General features: G+C 38.4%; 2 protein-coding genes and 1 non-coding gene across 3 annotated transcripts; 1 reads left to right on the top strand and 2 right to left on the bottom strand.

The window, feature by feature from the left end:
- Positions 1-7624: 7624 nt before the first annotated feature.
- On the bottom strand, positions 7625-9221 carry LOC104221400 (uncharacterized). The gene is made up of 6 exons (XM_070169266.1): positions 8883-9221; positions 8511-8801; positions 8322-8391; positions 7952-7982; positions 7771-7831; positions 7625-7678 (listed from the first exon to the last, which is right to left on the bottom strand). Exons 1-6 carry the CDS (start codon positions 9219-9221, stop codon positions 7625-7627), a joined length of 846 nt encoding a protein of 281 aa, XP_070025367.1.
- Positions 9222-12280: 3059 nt separating this feature from the next.
- LOC138888826 (small nucleolar RNA R71) lies at positions 12281-12387 on the bottom strand. Its single transcript, XR_011406405.1, has one exon. It is a non-coding gene; the product is annotated as a small nucleolar RNA R71 (small nucleolar RNA).
- Positions 12388-13549: 1162 nt separating this feature from the next.
- Positions 13550-14946, top strand: LOC138887507 (uncharacterized). Its single transcript, XM_070169265.1, has 4 exons — positions 13550-14272; positions 14486-14503; positions 14616-14762; positions 14899-14946. The coding sequence occupies exons 1-4, from the start codon at positions 13550-13552 to the stop codon at positions 14944-14946; spliced, it is 936 nt and encodes a 311-aa protein (XP_070025366.1).
- Positions 14947-19645: the final 4699 nt, after the last annotated feature.

The raw sequence follows: 19645 nt of genomic DNA, 5'->3' as shown, positions 1-19645 counted from the left end.
ATACAGATCTCAAGTCTTAGCCATACACAAATTTGAAAATCCTTAAATACAACATATGGATCTTGAACCCATTAGAACCTTCTCGATAATCATCCACTCTGCTCCAATCTCTAATGCACAGCTAATACGCACCGAACAACTTGTGCTCCACTAGCATATGAATATCCAAAAGAAGCAACCAAGCGATTCATTTTCCTTGCACACTACATCTACAACAAATATCAAACTCAAACTATGCCAAGATTTTCATATAGCCACATAGTATACCATGCCTCCAACCAATCACATGCTCGAATCATCCTAGAAGTCATCATTATCCAAGTCATAACTAATCTACAAATGTCCCTTAGTCCTGAATCTGATATAACATATGACCATGCAATCCAATTATCGATGACAGACTTCCCCACTTGGTTCGAAGTGATAGGACACATCATTTGTAACCCATAGTACTCTTCCTTTATAAATGCCCCGATCTCACACTACCAATCAACTGAATACTTCATAACTCATGTAACACCAGTCGTAAAAGACTCTTAAAACTCTATCAAGTGCATACTCATCCTTTGACAGTCGTGTGAGCTTCCTCATGCCCTCCGAAATGGTAGTATATACATTCCACTTAATAGAAGCCACACACGAAACATACAACCTAAAATCTTCTCCCAGGAGATAACCCACCTACTTAGCCTCCAACCGATATTCTCTATGACGCTGCCATGGTCACAACCACTTATGCAATAAATTAATCTTCCCAAGTCTGTACTCATCGACCAGATACAAGAACCCGTTTTATCCTATCAATGAACAGCTAAAAGATCTACCAATACATCCTCGTATAGGTCTAGACAACACATCGGGATGATAATCAAACATCTATAGACCCTCATAGTCCATCTGTAGCATCACAAGTCGTCGGTGAATAGTGATACCTAGTGCGCAACATCACATACGAGTGAATGGAAGGAAATCAAAGATATAAGCTCCAAGCTGAAACAAAGTTGCACGATAAGGAAGAAAGATGAGAAGTTTCCTAGATTCCCTATAGCCTCTCGAAGATAAGTATGGACATCATCATACAGATTCACAAGAATCTACTAGACATTTGCTTTTGACTCGTAGAACCTATGAACCTAGAGCTCTAATACCAACTTGTTATAATCCAAAATCCCACCAAGTCGTGATGGTACCTAACCCAACCTTCTAGGTAAGACAAACAATATAAGTTATTACTACAATGAGAAATTATCAATATAATAATAAAACTGCAATAGAATTTAATACAACTATCTCGAGTACTGGTAATATAAGTTATGAGTCTCTGTGATTAAAATTTACAAGGTTGATAAAAGAAATAAATACAATATTTTTTTAAAAGTTACATAAATAGAAATAATGTGCTAATCTACCATAAACAAATGGTAGCTCGAATATGGGATGCATCTACAAATTCAACATATGCCTTCGTCATCCACAAGAGCCCAGCTCAAAGAATCTGCACGCAAGGTGCAAAAGTGTAGTATGCATACAATCTCCCAATTGTACTGAATATGCATCTTGACTAACCTCAAAGAAGTAGTGACAAGGTTTTTAAATCAAAAGATACTCACTTTGCAAAATCTATGCAGCTCAATAATATATATAATACAGAAAAATATTCAAGAAAGATAATTACAGAATAAAGAGTATGAGATAGTAGGAGTGAAAAATTGAGATAAAGATCAATTTCCAAATAACATGTTCAAGAGAACTTACGAGAATCCAATGCATCAATGCATGATGATAATTTCTTTTTTCTTTTTACATCAATCTGTTATGCTACAACAACTCAACCAAACATGAGATATCAGCTCAACATGGGTAATTTCATCTTGAAAACCAAATTGTCAAATAACAATAGAGGCATAGATTAACATGTTAGATGAAACGTAAAAACATGTAAAATGCACCATAAATCATAAAGAATTCACTTGCACCATTAAGGTAACACCCAGTTTTGACAACAATTCATCAAATAGATACAAAAAAAATATGGCACCTCATGCCCATATTTTTCTGCCACAATAATAATATTCACCCTTTTCACACCGCCCTAACACAATATCACAATATCCAACCGTATCACTTCGCCCTGACACAATATTACAATATCCAATAGTATCCCTCTGCCCTTACACAATATCACAATATCCAACCGTATTGCTCCGCCCTAGCACAATATCACAATATCCAACCGTATCGCTCCGTCCTGACACAATAATCACACTCGCACGGAAAAACCTTGTGCCATCACCCTAATCAATCCACTCAACATGTCTACATGTGCCAAAATCACAACAATGCAAGACAACAAATAATCATCAAGAGACATATCCTCATAACTCATCAATAAAGCGCACAAGGATATGATAACAACAAAAATACAGATAGGGTTCAACATAAAAAAATATGACTATGTCTATATCAAATATAGCAGCGAAGTTTGAGTAGTCATACAAAGGATCACATATATGTCACAGAGTGCACACATCCCAATCAAGGCACACACAAAAATAAGTACGAATGTGTATTCATAACATACAAGATTAGTCCATCATATTCAAACTAAGATACCAATAGCCTTAACATTAGTTCTATCCTGGTTTATATGCTCACGTATTCAATTAATCGAATAATACGTAGAATCAAGTAGAACACGCAATCAAATAAGGCATAGAGAAATTTAAAATGCACCACGAGAATGAATACACATGGTACATGTATATATGTTTGTCACCTCCTATATACATTACCCCCACATGTAGCAAATAATACCAATTATTAGAAAAAAAATTCCCTCAACCAAATCTACACTAGACACTTACCTCAAACAAGCCAAATCAATAATCTAAAAATGCCTCCCGCGTGAATAGACACCCGGACAGATCGAATCTAGCCAAAAATAACTCAATAAAATCAAATAATTCCATAGGAATCAAAATCAAATAATAAAATTCGAATCTTTAATCAATTACTCGAAGTCAACAAAAAGTCAACACAGTCCCACACTCCGAAACCCGTCAAAACTCACAAATCCTAATTACCATGCGTATACGAGTCAATATATATATGTTTCATCAAAAATAGACTCAAATAGGGGATCAAATCTCTAATTTTTTACTTTAGAAAAGTTTTGCCGAAAATCCCCAAATTTCCTCTTAGATTTACCAATCAAATGTAGAAATCAAAGATAGAATCATGAATAATAATTTAGTCTGAGTCAAGAACACTTACCCAATCCAAGTAGGGAAAAATCACCTAAAAATCATCCTTATCCGAGCCCCTAATTCAAAATATGATAATGAGCTCAAAGTGCAAAATAAGAACTTAAAATATATTTTTCTGGAAGTACCTTTCGTGATTGCGATACCTACATCGCGATCGCGAAGTACAAGGATGATCACTGCCCAAATTACACTTCAAATTTGCGGCACACACCTCACGAACACGATGAGCAAAGATGTCAAACCTTCACAAACGTGTCCTAGACCTCGCAAATGTTGAAGAAATTGCACCAGCTCTCAGCTCTCAAACATGAATGCATCACATCTACGCGAATGTGATGAGCAATCGACTAAGCAACTGCGAATGCGACCACCATGTCGTGAACGTGTAGAGGAAAAATACACAGACCCAACAAACACCCTTTGCTAACGTGGTTCTTAACTCGTTAATGCGAAGAAAAAAACTCCTCAAATCCACTTCCTTATCCGCGAATGAGATGATTCCTCTGCCAACGCAATTCACAGCTGAGACCAGCAAAAACCAACAATACAAACATGAGAGAAATGGTCCTAAATCACCCTGAATCATACCCGAGGCCTCCTGGACCCCGTCCAGACCCTATCCAGTTGTACTAACAAGTCCAAATACATTATTCAAACTTATCCAAAGGTTCGAAATATCATAAATATCACTAAAATCAAGAATCGAAGATCAAGATCATTCTCTTAATTTTTAAACCTTCAAACTTCGTCGAACACGTCTGAATCCTTCCAAAATAACTCGGAATAGAACCAAACTTTGCGCAAAAGTTTTAAATGATATACCGAACCCTTTCAAATCCCTAAATAACAAATCGGAACCTGATATCACCAAAGTCAGTTCCTGATCAAACTCATAATTTTTAAGCCTTCAAATTGCCAACATTCGCTGAAATGAGCCAAATCAACCTAGGAACCTCCAAATACAAATTCAGACATACGTCTAAGTTTGAAATTACATACGAACCTATTGGAACCATCAAAACACTAATCATAGATCATTTACATAAAAGTCAAACCTTGATCAACTCTTCAACTTAAATCTTCCGAATTGAGAATTACTTTTTCGAACCACTCCTGAACTTTCCGAAAATTAAAACCAATCATGCATGTAAGTCGTAGTACATCATATGAAGCTACTCAATACCTCAAACCACCAAAAGAAATGTCAATGCTGAAAATGACTTGTCGAGTCATTATATATTTCTTCTATAACCCCTTTTATTACTTTCCATATCCCATTCGGGAAATTTTATAGCTTAGTAAGCCATATTAACTTGATAATCTTTGATAATTTACCATATTCCATTAACAGAAAAATTCGAGTTGCACCTCCAAATTTTAAAAAACGAAAAAAATTAGCTCTATATACTAGTAAAAATTATTTTCACATGCGAAGATTGTATGATTGGATGCTTTATTGGAGGATAGAGATATCTTAGTTGATTTCATGAAGTTATAGTTAGCATTTATTTAAAAAGTATATACATGCAAATGAAATGGATAGAGAGCTAATAATTCCTTTTTTCTGGTTAGTTCTCATTAGAACTAGGTGTTAGTGAGGGAATAGCTTAGTTGGTGGGGATGTTCACCTTGGTGTAAGGGTTTGATTCTTCACCTTGTAATCTCCTTCCCCAATTTTTCCTTCCCCTACCCACTATCCCCTATGTATAATAATTTTTTTAAAGCAAAAAAAAATATTAGTGGGAGTTTGTAAAGATGGAGACGTGAAGGATAAACAGAGCTCGATCTTGGGATCCAATTGTGGAACCTTAGAAGGTTCTCGAAGAGAGAGAAAAATGAGAGAATCTGTTAAGTGGGAAAAATGAACTAACTAACTTGGATTACCTGTGCAAATGAGTACATATATACAACACAAGTGAGAGACACACGTGAGACTAATCTAAGCTCAACTAATATAACTAACACTAACATAGTAGTTAACAGCTAAACTAAGTTTGTATATAATTAATACAATATCTCAATACCCCCCCCCCCCAAGTTGGAAGTGATGTTGTCACTGCGAACTCGCTCATAACTGATGGATGCTTGACTCCAGTAAGGGCCTTGGTTAAGACATCAGCTAACTGGCAATCAGTCCCAACATGATGAAGAGACAACAAGCCTTCCTACAACTTGTCTCTTACAAAATGGCAATCGACTTCAATGTGTTTGGTTCGTTCCTGAAAAATAGGATTTTGAGCGATGTGCAGGGTTGATTGACTGTCACACAACACTGGGACATGCTTAGGAAAAGGAACTGCCAGCTCATCAAATAATCTGCACAACCAAACAAGTTCACCAACTACATTTCTCAGGGCTTTATACTCTGTTTCAGCAGAGGATAGGGATATGGTGTCCTATTTCTTAGACTTCCAGCTGATTGAACTATTACCAAGAAGTACCAAATACCCACTAGCAGACTTCCTAAAGTCTGGACAAGCTGCCCAATCAGAGTCACAATACCAACTAATAATACAATCTGAATTGGCAGACATGAAGATCCCACGGGTAGGATCAGTCTTTAAATATCTAAGTAAATGATAAGAAGCCTTCAAGTGAGGTTCCCTGGGATCTTGCATGAATTAACTAAGGTGTTGAACATTGTATGCAATATCTAATCGTGTATTAGTGAGGAAGTTCAATTTACCTATCAGGGTCCTGTAGGTAGAAGGATCTGTTAGGGGCACACCTTCCTTGGCTCTGAGTTTGACATTAGGATCCAATGGTCCACTGAAAGCACTACAATGAAGGCACTCATACTCCTTCAGTAGATCAAGTGCAAACTTCCTTTGATTATGGCACCATCTTCCCTGTAGAAAACTTCCAACCTAGGAAATAATGCAATATTCCCAAGTCTTTAATTCTAAATTGAGCATGCAAAAAAAAGTTTCAACAAGACGATCTCCTTTGAGTTGTTCCCTGTAATGATTACATCATAAACATAAGCAACAACATAGATGATAGAGGAGTCAGTCTTCTTGTAAAACAGAATAGTCATTAAGGGAGTGAACATATTCTTTGGAGCATAGAGCCTCAGCTGGTTTAGCATACCACTGCCAATTGGCTTGTTTCAAGCCATGTAGTGATTTATTCAGCTTGCACACTAGTCCAAGTGCATCAACCAATAGGCCAGGAGGTAAATCCATGTACACTTCCTCATGGAAATCCCCATGGAGGAAGGTATTATTTACATCAAGTTGAAAGATTCTCCAATATTTTTTTACTGCAGTTGCTATGAGTGCCCTGATAGTGGTCATCTTCACAACTGCTGAAAAGGTCTCAGTATAATCAACACCAGCCTATTGGGTATACCCTTTTACCACCATAATGGCCTTAAATCTCTCAATACTAGCATCAACTTTGTGTTTGATTTTATACACTCATCGACAGCCTATTGACTTCTTCCCTATAGGCAAAGGAACTAAGTCCCAAGTGTGATTGGCATGGAGTGCTTCAAAATCTAGTGTCATGGTTGCTTGCCAAGCAGGGTCCAAAGTTGCTTCCTCATAAGAGTTTGGCTCACTGTCATGACAAATACTTTGCACAAGGTGCTGACTATCAGGAACTAAGGAGTAGAAGAAAACATGATGATGTGTGGAGAAAAGAGCATTAGGAGAGAAAGAGGAATCTAAAGTGGATGTGGTGACAGGAGATGATGAAACAGATGTAGGATATGTATCAGGGTGTAAGTTAGGCATGGAACATAGGCATTCAAAGCTTCTTAAGTGGGAATAGGTTGGTTTTTTGTTGTAGAGGACTTCAATTAGACATTTATTCTTCAGGTAAGTGGTGGGGAGTCTGCTTATAATATGAGTTGCAGCCAATACTCACTCACCCCAATACTGCAGGGTAACTTAGACTGAAAAAGGAGTGCGCTAGCAATTTTCAAAAGGCACTTATATTTTCTTTCTACTACCTCATTTTGTTGAGGAGTGTAGGGACATGTTATTTGATAAATAATCCCCTTTGGCAGAAAATAGGATGAGGCTTGTATAGTTACAAATTCTGAACCATTGTCTGATCTGAGGTACGTTACATTTGTTTTGAAATGAGTTTCAACCAAGCATATGAACCCTTTGATGACTTGCAATGCATTGCTTTTATTGGTCAAGAGGTTGGTCCAGGTGGCCCTACTATAATTATCCACTAAGGTGAGGAAATATCTATTGTTGTCATGGGGGCCATATGGTATGGTCCCCAGAGGTCTACATGAAGGAGTTCAAAAACAGAAGTTGTGGTGTTGGTTCTGTGGGGGACTGCAAGTCTAGGTTGCCTAGCCAGGGGACTAATAGAGCAGAGAAAGGTTGTTTGATTGAGAACTAAACAGGAATAGAGGATATCTCCCTCACTTGACAAAAGGTACATGTCTCAATCTATAATGCCACAATAAGTCAGCTAGATTCATATCAGACAACAAAGAATGTGATGGAAAGCACTGAGTTTTATTACCAATGGAGTTATTTACAAATGATTGTGAATTGCAAGTGGAAACATTTACAAGTGAATCAGAATGTTGACATTGCAAGCTATTTATATCACAGGTTTTAGACAAAACTGAATCTGAATAAGAGAAGAGGCATGTGAATTGGAGTAGGAATTCTTCAAACAGCTTGAACATAGGAGGTATAATCCATCCCTGACCTTACCAATCTCCAGAGGCCTCTTCATTAAAGGAGCCTGCAATAGACATAGGAAGTCAAAAAAGGCAACCAAACCTTTAAATTGAGAAGCTAAAGAATGTATTGGAAAATGATTGTATTTGAAGGATGGAACATAAAGAACTCTATGCAGGATAATGTTTGGTGCAAGAGTAACTTTTCCAATTTCAGTGACTTTAATAGTCGTTTGGTAAAGTAATTAACATAGGATACACTAAGGTTTTGATGTGAGAGCAAAGATTTGTTGAAGGTCATATGATTAGAAGCCCCGGAATCCAAAATCCAAATGTTAGCCCTTGACTTAAAGCATTATATGACAAATCAATAGAGAGAACAGATACAGAGCAAGGTAGAATACCTGCAAAATTTACAACCCCACCAGTGATGTTATTATCTGAGTTATCTCCGCCAGAGCTAGCCTGGAAGTGCTAGAGTAAAGTCACCAGTTGCTCATATTGTTCTCTAGTGAGACTGACATTGGAGCTGCTGCTTTGGGACTATATTTCCTCACCATTCATAGGAAATGCATCAATTGGAATGTTTGTACATTAGTCGCAGTCCTTTTGCCTTTATTGTACTTGAGATTATGATTAAAGTCTTGTGGATAACCGTGGAGTTTGAAACATTTGTCTTTGATATGACCAACACGCTTACAGTGATCACAAAAGGGACGAGGTCTGCTAGTGGAGGAATAACTATTTGGATAGTAATTGGTTCTGAAGTTGTTGTTGTGCGTAGATGCCCTGTTTAAACTGTTGTGTGTAGGAACATTGGCATTCAAAGAGATAGATTCCATCACGAGCTTATTGTGTGGTTTCACTTCTCTTTGCTTTTCCTCCTGAATAAGCAAAGAAAAGGCTTGTGCCATAGAAGGTAAGGGATTCATCATGAGTATATTGCCACGTACCGTGGTGTATACCTCGTTTAATTGCATCAGAAATTGAATAAGTCTTCTGTCTTGCTCAACTTTGGGCACATTTTCCTTAGCCCCACAGGTACACTGGCAACTACACTGCGACTTGGCATCTATCATATCCAATTTCTCCCAAAGTTTCTTTATTTTTGTGTAGTATCCAGTAATATCTAGGACTCCTTGAGTTAAATCGTTGATTTCCTTTTGGATTTGATACAATTTGGTGTCGTTGGTCTGGTCGTACCTATCCTCTAACTCTCTCCACAACTTAAAAGCATTACTAGCATATTCGACACTATCGGCAATATATTTGCACAAAGAATTCAGGATCCATGAGGTTACCATATCATCACACCTTTCCCACTAACAAAATTATAGGAAATCTAGGTCTGGCCGTTTATAAACCTATTTTATTTTTGAATGAAAGAGCTCTAAGAACACTTCTCCTCTATGATCTATATCTGATGTTGTTGAACGAAGCTGTCACTAGCATCGCACAAAGTATTATTCGACGGGTGCATGTAGAAAGGGTAGCTTAAATTAATTATAGAGTCAACGCCGGCGACAGGAGTAGAGCTACTCGATTCAAATCCAGATTCATTGTTTGGATCAAGAATAGCCATGGAAGGTAGTATCAATTCGTTGAAAAATGAAACAGAAAAGAGAAGAAAATAATGGATCGAGAAAAATTGGGCAAAACTTGAGAACTCAATTGAGATCGTGATTTCAGCTTTAGAACTCAATTGACAGAGAAATCCAGGACAATAGTGAGGTGACTATTGTGCTATGATTTCATGTAAAGATGGATAAGTGAAGGATAAATAGAGCTCGATCTTGGGCTCCAATGGTGGAACCCTAGAAGGTTCTCGAAGAGAAAGAAGAATGAGAGAATCTGTTAAGTGGGAAAAATGAACTGACTAACTTGTACCTGCGCAAATGAGTACATATATATAACACACTTGAGAGACACACGTGACACTAATCTAAGCTCAACTAATATAAATAACACTAACAGAGTAGTTAACAGCTAAGCTAAGTCTACATATAATTAACGAAAAAGGGCCAAAACTACCCCTTGACTATTGGGTTTGGTATGATAATTTTGCAAAATTTGCCCCTACCATTTTCTTTTCGGCTCAAACTACCCTTATGACTAACAGCCTTATCTTTTTTTTTAAAAATCTATAATTAATTATTAGGTGTCATGTTGCTATTGGACTAACTTAAACCCATCCCAAATTAACTGAACCCGCCCATAACCCGAAAATTGACCCGCCATAATTTTCTCCAAAACCCTTCCAACACAACTTTCTTCTTGTACTTGTCCAAGTTAGCCGACGACTCCACCATTTTTTCCGGAAACGATTGCTTCATTCTTTTTTTACCTTATTTTCTTCAAAGGGTGATGATAATAGGCTAGATTTATGTAATTTCGTGATTGTTTATGCCCCAACTTGATTATGTTTCACTGTGATAATATAGTTAAATGATGATAAAAGGGCTTTAATTGTGAATTTCACACGTTGCAAGAGTGAGTAGCATGTATGAGGCCTTAAAGCTGTGATTGGAGCTAAACTGAAGCAAGAAAAGCCCCTAGGAGCTGAGTACATGGGAAGTCGAGAAAAAAAGAAGAGATGAAATGAAGACCTAGACTAGCGCGGCCATTAGCACGACCGCGCTAGCCCAGATGGTCGAGGCAGAATGATAGGGCATATGTGGGGTCACTAGCGCGTCCATTAGCGCGACCGCGCTTGCCCAGTTCTGGAAAAGTAAACTTCAGGGGTAAAATTGGAAGTTCGGGGGAAATCCACTTAACCTATAGAAGGTCTAGCTCGCCCAAGAGATGATTATCAAGGTTTTCATAGTTTAGTTCAAGGCAAGGAGAGGCAAGAGGCAAGGAGGATAATTCAACATCGAGTTCTTCCTTTCTTCCTTTTGTTTTTACGATTTGTGATGAATTTGTATATTGTTATGATGAACTCTAGTATGAGTAGCTAAATATTTAGTCTAAGTTTTGATGGAACCTATTGAAGGATGAACTTCTTGTTATGTTAATATAGTTTGCCCAGTTTAATCTCTATTTGTTCAACTATGTGCTTGTTGTAGTTAATTGACAGAATCCTCAATTAGCTATGCCTATTCAGTGTGCATAACTCGGGAGAGAGTGCATATTTTGGTAATTGTTAAACAACACCACTCCCAAAGTATATGAGGGATCAATAACTGAGGGTTTAAAAGCGGGATTAGGGATAATGAAGCCTTGGGTGCAATCTAAAGTGAGCTGTAATAAACAAAGTCAACTAGCGTATCTTGGGAGAGTACGGCTAGTAAGTTATTGTGATTTCTCGGGAGAGATTTACGGTAATAAGATTGCTCATGATTGATAGAGACGATTAGGAAAATCTATATGAAACATAACCGGAAGGGATTCCATCAATAAGGGAAATCATAACCTTAGAACCTTCTCTTAATTGTTTACAACTTAATCATAGTTAGTTTTCAGTTGCTTATTTACATTCATTCTTAGTTAGTAGAAACATTCTCAATTGTTATTCAGAACGTTTGGAAAGTTGATTCCGTAGAATTTAGTAAGCCTAACGAGAGTAATTGATAGGTTAATTCCTTATGGGTTCGACTCTGGGCTAAATACTCAGATTATATTTGCAACGTCCGCGTGTCCTTTTTATAAGGCATAGTTGGGCGTGATCAAATTTTGGCATCGTTGCCGGGGAATTAACGGTGTTATCAATTACAATTGAAAGAAGTACAAAAATTCTTAGTGTAGTCAATTTTCTCTATACCCAATCTTTATATTGAAATTTTAACGTTTGTTGACTTGGTTGTACAAGTGCATGCCTAGAAACTCATCGAGAACTGGTGAAGTATTTGAAGCATTATCAGATCCCGAGAAAGTTTTCAAGGCCTTGAATTGGGCCAACCAGAAAAACAAACAACAACAAACAACTGAACAATTCAAACCAGATATGGGGGATCATGTAGTAGACCCAGCTGCGCTGGTGGCACCTCTTGTGCCAGAGGCTGCGCTTTATGATTGGGCACAACCCATAGCTAAAAATTTGACCACAACGATTTTAGTCCCGCAGATACAGGCTGAATCATTCCAAATCACTAATAACATGATGCACTTGTTGCAAAACAAGGGACTATTTTCGGGGTCACAAGTCGAAGATCCTCAACAACACTTGAAGAATTTCCTGTCAATCTGCAAAACCCAAAGGCATCCCAACGTAACTCAGGAAGCAATCAAGCTGTTATTGTTTCCGTTCTCAGTGACAGGAGCTGCCCAGACCTAGCTAAACTAACTCCCCATTAATTCTATAACAACTTGGGAGGAGTTAGTCAAGCAATTCGTGAACAAGTTCCACCCACCCAACAAGACCACTCAACAAATTGATGAAATTTTGAGTTTCAAACAGAGACCAATGGAAACACTGCATGAAACATGGGAACGATTCAAAGGGATGCTGGTTATATGTCTGCATCATGGTATTCCAGATTTGATGTTAAGGCAGCGATTTTATGTGGGATTGTCAGATAGCGTGAAGAACATTGTTGATGCTTCAGCTGGTGGAGCATTTTTGAGCAAAACATGGAGAGAAGGCCAGAGTCTGCTTGGCAAGATGGCACAGAATTTGGGATGGACAATCAGGAATGCACCTATCACTCCATTGGTTCACTCAGTGCCCTTAGATCCATCCAACTCTATGGCTGAAAATATGGCCACCTTATTGAAACAGATGAGTATACTCACCAAAAAGGTAGAAGAGTCAGGGAAGAAGCAGCAGGTACACATAGTAGATACTACCAATGAGGGCTTGTGCACATCTTGCATTAGTCAGCCAATTAGTAACCAGTGGAATGCAGAATATGATTATCATCACTACCCTGAAGACATGAACTATGTGTCTAATTATGGAGGCCAGAGACAGGGTGGTCAGTATTGGGGCCAGCAAAATTAGCCGTACAGGCCAGTCCAGCCACAGTTCAACAATGGGAACATAGGAGGTATGAGACCTCCTAACAATATGGCACTTTACCCAAGGCCAAAGGGATATAACAATCAAAATCAACAACAGGGGTATCACCCTCCTCAGCAGTAGCATGGTGGACGGTAGGAAGATGGGTTTGCTAGACTTGAGGCAATGATGCAGTAAGTTATTGGGTCTAATGCAAAAATTAGTGAAAGAGTAGATGCATATGATTCAGCTATCAAGAATATTGAAGTGCATATGGGCCAAATTTCGATGTCTCTAAACAATCGTCCTCATGGGACATTATCTGCACACACCCAAATAAATCCAAAAGATCAAGGCCCGAAGCAGCTGATGGCAGTGAGTCTACATAATGACAGAGATTTGGATGTGGAGAAAGAGAGGGTGCGAGAAAGCAGACAGGTTGAGACACTCATACCAATGCACATTTAGCTAGATGAGTCAACGAAACTGACAGAGGTGACAGTCCAGGCTGCCCAGGAAGAACATAACATTCAGATTGAGACTGAGAAAGAAGCTGAGACAGCCCAGGAACAAGTAGTTGAGGTGGCAGCTGATAAAGAGTAGTCCCAAATCATTGGGAAGGAGAGACCTCCCGCACCATTCCCTTAGAGGCTGGCTAAGTACCAAAAAGAGGAGCAATACAAGAAATTCTTGGAGATGCTGAAACAAATTCAGGTAAATATTCCATTGATAGATGTTTTGAAAGAGATGTCTGGGTATGCAAAAATGATGAAGGACTTAATGTCCCGAAAATTCGATTTTCAAGACTTGGCCACGGTGACTCTTACTCAGACCTGCAGTGCAGTGGTGACTAGACCAATTGCGGAGAAGCTATCTGACCCAGGGAGCTTTACAATTCCTTGCACTATTGGTAATTTTGCTTTTGCTAAGGCACTTTGTGATCTAGGGGCCAACATAAATCTTATGCCCCTGGCGATTTATAAGAGGCCGGGGATTGGAAGAGCTAGACCCACCTCTATGTTGTTGCAGCTGGCTGACAGGACTGTAAAAACACCCTCTGGTATCCTGGATAATATGTTGATTCAGGTGGGGAAATTTGTGTTCCTTGCATATTTTGTGATCTTAGACTGCAAGGTGAATGAAGAAATTCACATAATTTTAGGAAGGTCGTTCTTTGCCACTGGGATAGCTCTCATTGATTGTGAGTCTGGGGAGCTCAAGATGAGATTAAACGACGAAGAGATAACATTCAACGTGCAGAAATCTGTGAGGCGACCAAATGAATTTACCAATTGCTCTCTCATTGATGTCGTGGATGTAATCGTAGAAACTGATGATGAGATGCTGACTATTGAGAACCCTTTTGTTGCATGTCTGACGAATTTAGATGAGGTGAATGAAGAAGAACTGGCAGAATGGGTATTGGCGTTAGAGGGCAGAGGGTTCTGGGATAGAACTCTTGAATTTGAGCCCTTGCACTTAGAAAATAGAGAAACTCCTCCAGCCAAGCCATCCATCGAAGAACCACCAAAGCTGGAATTGAAGCCACTGCCCGCCCATCTCAGGTATGAGTTCCTTGGACCTGACTCCACATTACGTGTTATTATCTCATCTAGTTTGTTAGATGTGCAGGCACAACAACTCTTGCAGGTACTCAAAGAGTATAGACTGCCATTGGGTGGACCATGACAGACATTAAGGGGATCAGCCCCACCTACTGTATGCATAAAATTTTGCTGGAAGAGAGACAAAAACCTTCCAGGGAACACCAAAGAAGGTTGAACCCCAACATGAAGGAAGTGGTGAAGAAAGAAGTGGTAAAGTGGTTAGATTTGAGAATCATTTTCCAAGCTCTGACAGCAGCTGGGTTAGCCCAGTGCAATGTGTGCCTAAGAAGGGTGGCATGATGGTAATCAAAAACGATAACAATGAACTAATTTCTACAAGAATCGTCACGGGCTGGAAAATTTGCATGGGCTACAGAAAGTTAAATCTGGCCACCCAGAAAGACCATTTCCCACTTCCCTTCATTGATCAAATGTTAGACAGATTGGCAAGGAGGTCACACTTCTATTTTCTGGATGGGTACTTAGGGTACAATCAGATCTCCATTACACCAGGGGACAGAGAGAAGACCTCCTTCACTTGCCCATATGGCATTTATGCCTTTCGGAGGATGCCTTTTGGCCTATGCAATGCACCCGCCACATTCTAAAGGTGCATGATGGCCATATTCACTAACATGGTAGAGGACATAATGGGGTATTCATGGATGATTTCTCAATGGTGGGGAACTCATTTGATGAGTGCCTTATAAATCTGACTCGTGTGTTGAAACGGTATATTGAGACTAACCTGGTTCTTAATTGGGAGAAGTGTCATTTCATGGTACAAGAAGGCATAGTCTTGGGACACCGGGTGTCAAGTAAAGAAATTGAGGTGGATAGCGCTAAAGTTGACGTGATAGCAAAGCTGCCACCTCCAACTTCAGTCAAGGCAATCAGGAGCTTCCTCGGGCATGCCGGTTTCTACCGGAGATTCATAAAAGACTTCTCAAAATTTTCCAACACTCTTTGTAAATTGTTAGAAAAAGATCACCCTTTCTTGTTTTCTGATGATTGCAGGGTAGCATTCGAGGAGTTGAAAAAGAGGCTAGTAATAGCATCCATCATTGTTGCCCCCGACTGGGAGCAACCATTCGAACTCATGTGTGATGTCAGTGACTACACAGTGGGGGCAGTGCTGGGACAACGGAAAGACAAGCTAATGCATCCAATCTACTATGCTAGTAGAACGCTGAGTGGAGCCCAGTTGAACTACACTGTGACTGAGAAGGAGATGTTGGCTGTGGTGTTTGCTTTCGACAAATTCAGATCGTACCTGATTGGCTCTAAGGTAATTGTATACACTGATCATGCAACTCTCAGGTACTTGATTGAGAAGAGGGAGTCTAAGCCGCGCCTGATTCGTTGGGTGTTGCTACTGCAAGAATTCGACCTCGAAATTCATGACCATAAGGGCACAGAAAACCAAGTCGCTGACCATCTATCACGACTTGAGGGAGCTGAAAACTCAATTGAGGTTGAGGACATTCTGAAAACCTTTCCAGACGAGCAGTTACTCGCTACTAGTCTTGAGGAAGTGCCATGGCATGCAGACTTTTCAAATTGCCTGGCCAGCGGTATAGTTCCCTATGACCTTTCCTCTATACAAAAGAAAAGGTTTTATCGTGATTGCCGCATTTATTATTGGGATGAACCTTACCTGTTTCGAATATGTGTTGACAATATGATCCGGAGGTGTGTCCCCGAAATAGAACAATCTTCTGTTTTGCAGGCATGTCATGCATCGACATATGGAGGGCATTTTGGAGGAGTCAGGATAGCTGCGAAAGTGCTAGAGGCCGGTTTCTTTTGACCTATAGTGTTTAAAGATGCACACCAATGGGTGAAGGATTGCAATGAATGTCAGCGAACAGAGAACATTTCCCGTCGCCATGAGATGCCCATGAACCCGATTCAAGAGGTGGAAGTGTTTGATGTCTGGGGGATTGACTTCATGGGACCCTTTATCAACTCCTTTGGCAATAAGTACATACTTGTTGTTGTGGATTACGTGTCCAAATGGGTAGAAGCTGCAGCGTTGCCCACTAATGATACAAGAATGGTAGTGGGATCTTTGAAGAACATTTTCACCCGTTTTGGGACCCCGAGAGCGATTATCAGTGACGGAGGCACCCACTTCTGTATTCGAGCCTTTGAGAAGTTGCTAGCGAAGTATGATGTGCGTCACAAGGTGGCAACATCGTACCATCCGCAGACAAGTGGACAGGTGGAAGTGTCTAATAGAGAAATAAAAAGTGTATTGACCAAGACAGTGAATGCCACAAGAACTGATTGGGCGAAAAAGTTAGATGATGCACTCTGGGCTAAATACTAAGATTATATTTGTAACGTCCGCGTATCCTTTTTATAAGGCATAGTTGGACGTGATCAGGTGATAATAAAGCTCACGACATCAGCCACAGTAAAAACTAAAAAGAAAACTTTGGATCACTAGTTAGACAACGCACATAAACATGTTCGCGTGTCAAAATGAGTTTTCAAGGATTGTTACAATTTCTTGTATCATAATTTTAGCCACTTTAATTCACCACAATACAAGCATGATATTAAGCTTTCTCACTCAATATCTCTGCCTCCATCAAAATGGAAGAAATCGTGTCAACAAAGCGAGGTCGAGTCAATGACCGGAACAAGAAATCTTTGACTCATAAAACCCAAAAGTTATCTTCATCGAGTTCACCAGTTTCAGAATCTCCCGTCATTTTTCGTTCGACTTATACCAGATTTCGACTTTGCAGAATCTCAATATCGGTGATAACAATTTTGGTGGCTCCATTTCCTCTGACTCCTGCTCTCTATCTTCTCATTTACACTTCTTGAATATTTTTCAAATTACTTTGTTAGTAAGCGGCGGAGTTTATAGCCAAGTTTGATAACCTGATTTCCCTTGATGTTAATTTCAAATAATTTCTCCGTTGATATTCTAGCGAGTTTAGGCTGATTACCCACATTACAAGAGCCCGACAGTGCCAACAATTGGGGCATGCGGGTTATGGATCTTAGGATACAGGTAGGTTTATTTTAATTTGGGGTGGGTTTAAGTTAGGCCAATAGCAACATGACACGTACTAATTAATTATAGTTTTTTTTTAAAAAGATAAGGCTGTTAGTCATAAGGGTAGTTTGAGCCGAAAAGAAAATGGTGGGGGCAAATTTTGCAAAATAGGTGGACGGAGGGTATTATTATATCAAACTCAATATTCTAGGGGCAGTTTTAGCCCTTATCCGTATAATTAATACAATATCTCAATAGAGTTATAGACTGAGAAGAGAAAGAAAATAAGACCTTATTAGAAAGAAATAGTTTTTTTCTAAAAGCACCACTTTTAGAATTTTAAATAATATTACTGGTGAAACTTTAATTTGGAGAAATATATTAAATTTGTCTATGTAATGTATAAAATGGAAAGTTGTATACTTGGCCCTGAAGGGTAGCCCGAAACTAATTAATTTTTTAGCTTTGTTTTTTTTTTTTAAACATATTGAATTTACAAATTTGATAATTGAATTTAAATGGTTTATTTTTAAGTACCACTCTTTAAAAGGTTATGTCTGTTAAGACGGTCACATCTTATGGGACATGTATATAAAGTGAAAATGGCGTGTAGTAGCCACTAAATAAGAGTGTATTTAATTTTTATTCACTATTTAAAATGCTTATCAAAAATAGCCACTACTAAGAGGGAAAAAGACACAATTACCCTTTCTCTATTTCTTGTATAATCCCAAAATCGACGAAAACCCTTATTTCATTCGTTCAGAGTTCTGCGCTTCTTCATCTTCCTCGTATGCAAACTGCAATCTCAGTTAAACTTCTGCTCCTTCATCTTCTCCGTCATCTTCCGTCATCTTCATCTTCATCTTCTCCGTCATCTTCTGTCCTTCATCTTCTCTGTCATCGTCTCTGTCATCTTCGTTTTTCTTTATTTGTAAGTTGGTTCAATGTCGTGTGAAGTATGTGTGAAATTTCAAAAATTAGCATTATATGTTGATTCAGTGTAGTATATTTTGTGTGATTCTGTTTTTGATAAATTTTTAGTGTGTGAAATTTGAAATGTGTTTGTGGTTGATTCAATATATTTGATTATGTAGGTATATTTCATAAAAATAGTCGTAGAAATTCATAAGCTTACTGATTATGAATTTTCAGTTAACTGTGTTCATTAAATGTAAAGAAGAAACGACATTAAATTTTGTAGTTGGAATTCAAAGTTAAGGACTGATTGTCCTTAACTTTTGCACATGAAACTTGAAGTTAAGGACAAAGTGTCCTTAACTTTGGATGTTGAAAGTATATGTTAAGGACTGTATTTCCTTAACCTATGCACTTACAATTTAAAGTTAAGGACTGATTGTCCTTAACTTTTGCACATGAAACTTGAAGTTAAGGACTAAGTGTCCTTAACTTTGGATGTTGAAAGTATAAGTTAAGGACTGTATTTCCTTAACCTTTGCATTTACAATTTAAAGTTAAGGACTTATTGTCCTTAACTTTTGCACATGAAACTTGAAGTTAAGGACTAAGTGTCCTTAACTTTGGAAGTTGAAAGTATAAGTTAAGGACTGTATTTCTTTAACGTTTGCACTTAAAATTTAAAGTTAAGGATTGTATTTGCTTAACTTTTAAACTTAAAATTTTAAGTTAAGTCCTAATCTTTATTTGTTTTTCCTTCTTTTCTAGTGTTATAATGGAAGGCGATCATTTTTTTTATTTTGACGATTGGCGTAATTTTCTGGTATATTGGAAAGGAGATTTTCAATATAAGGAAACAATTAAAAGTTTTCTGTCGAATAGCCAATGGAAGAAATTGAGGGAAAGTATTTTTGGCAACTTCTTCAGATTACAAAGTGTGAAGTTCTCGGGTAAACTTATGCACTGTGTATTGCTTTCTGAAATTGTTAGTAATGAACCTGATTCGATGACCTTCAAGGTATTTGACCGCGATATTAAGTTTACTCGTGATGCATTCCATATTATTACTGGTTTGAAGTCTTATTCGTCGCTTGACATGAAAGGTTTAAATGAGAAAGAGAATAGGCTTTTAAGAGTCTATTTCCCTGGAAAGGACAAAATTGAGTTGGCTGATTTGTATAGTTTTATTTCTAGTCGCCCACATGGTACAACTTCATCATTTGCTGGCAGTGATGATGATGCTTTGAAGTTGGC

The sequence above is a fragment of the Nicotiana sylvestris genome, chromosome 3, assembly GCF_000393655.2.
Source record: "Nicotiana sylvestris chromosome 3, ASM39365v2, whole genome shotgun sequence".
NCBI classification, from domain to species: domain Eukaryota; kingdom Viridiplantae; phylum Streptophyta; class Magnoliopsida; order Solanales; family Solanaceae; genus Nicotiana; species Nicotiana sylvestris.
Note: the sequence above shows the minus strand (reverse complement) of the source record. Positions and strands in the feature narration are given on the sequence as shown.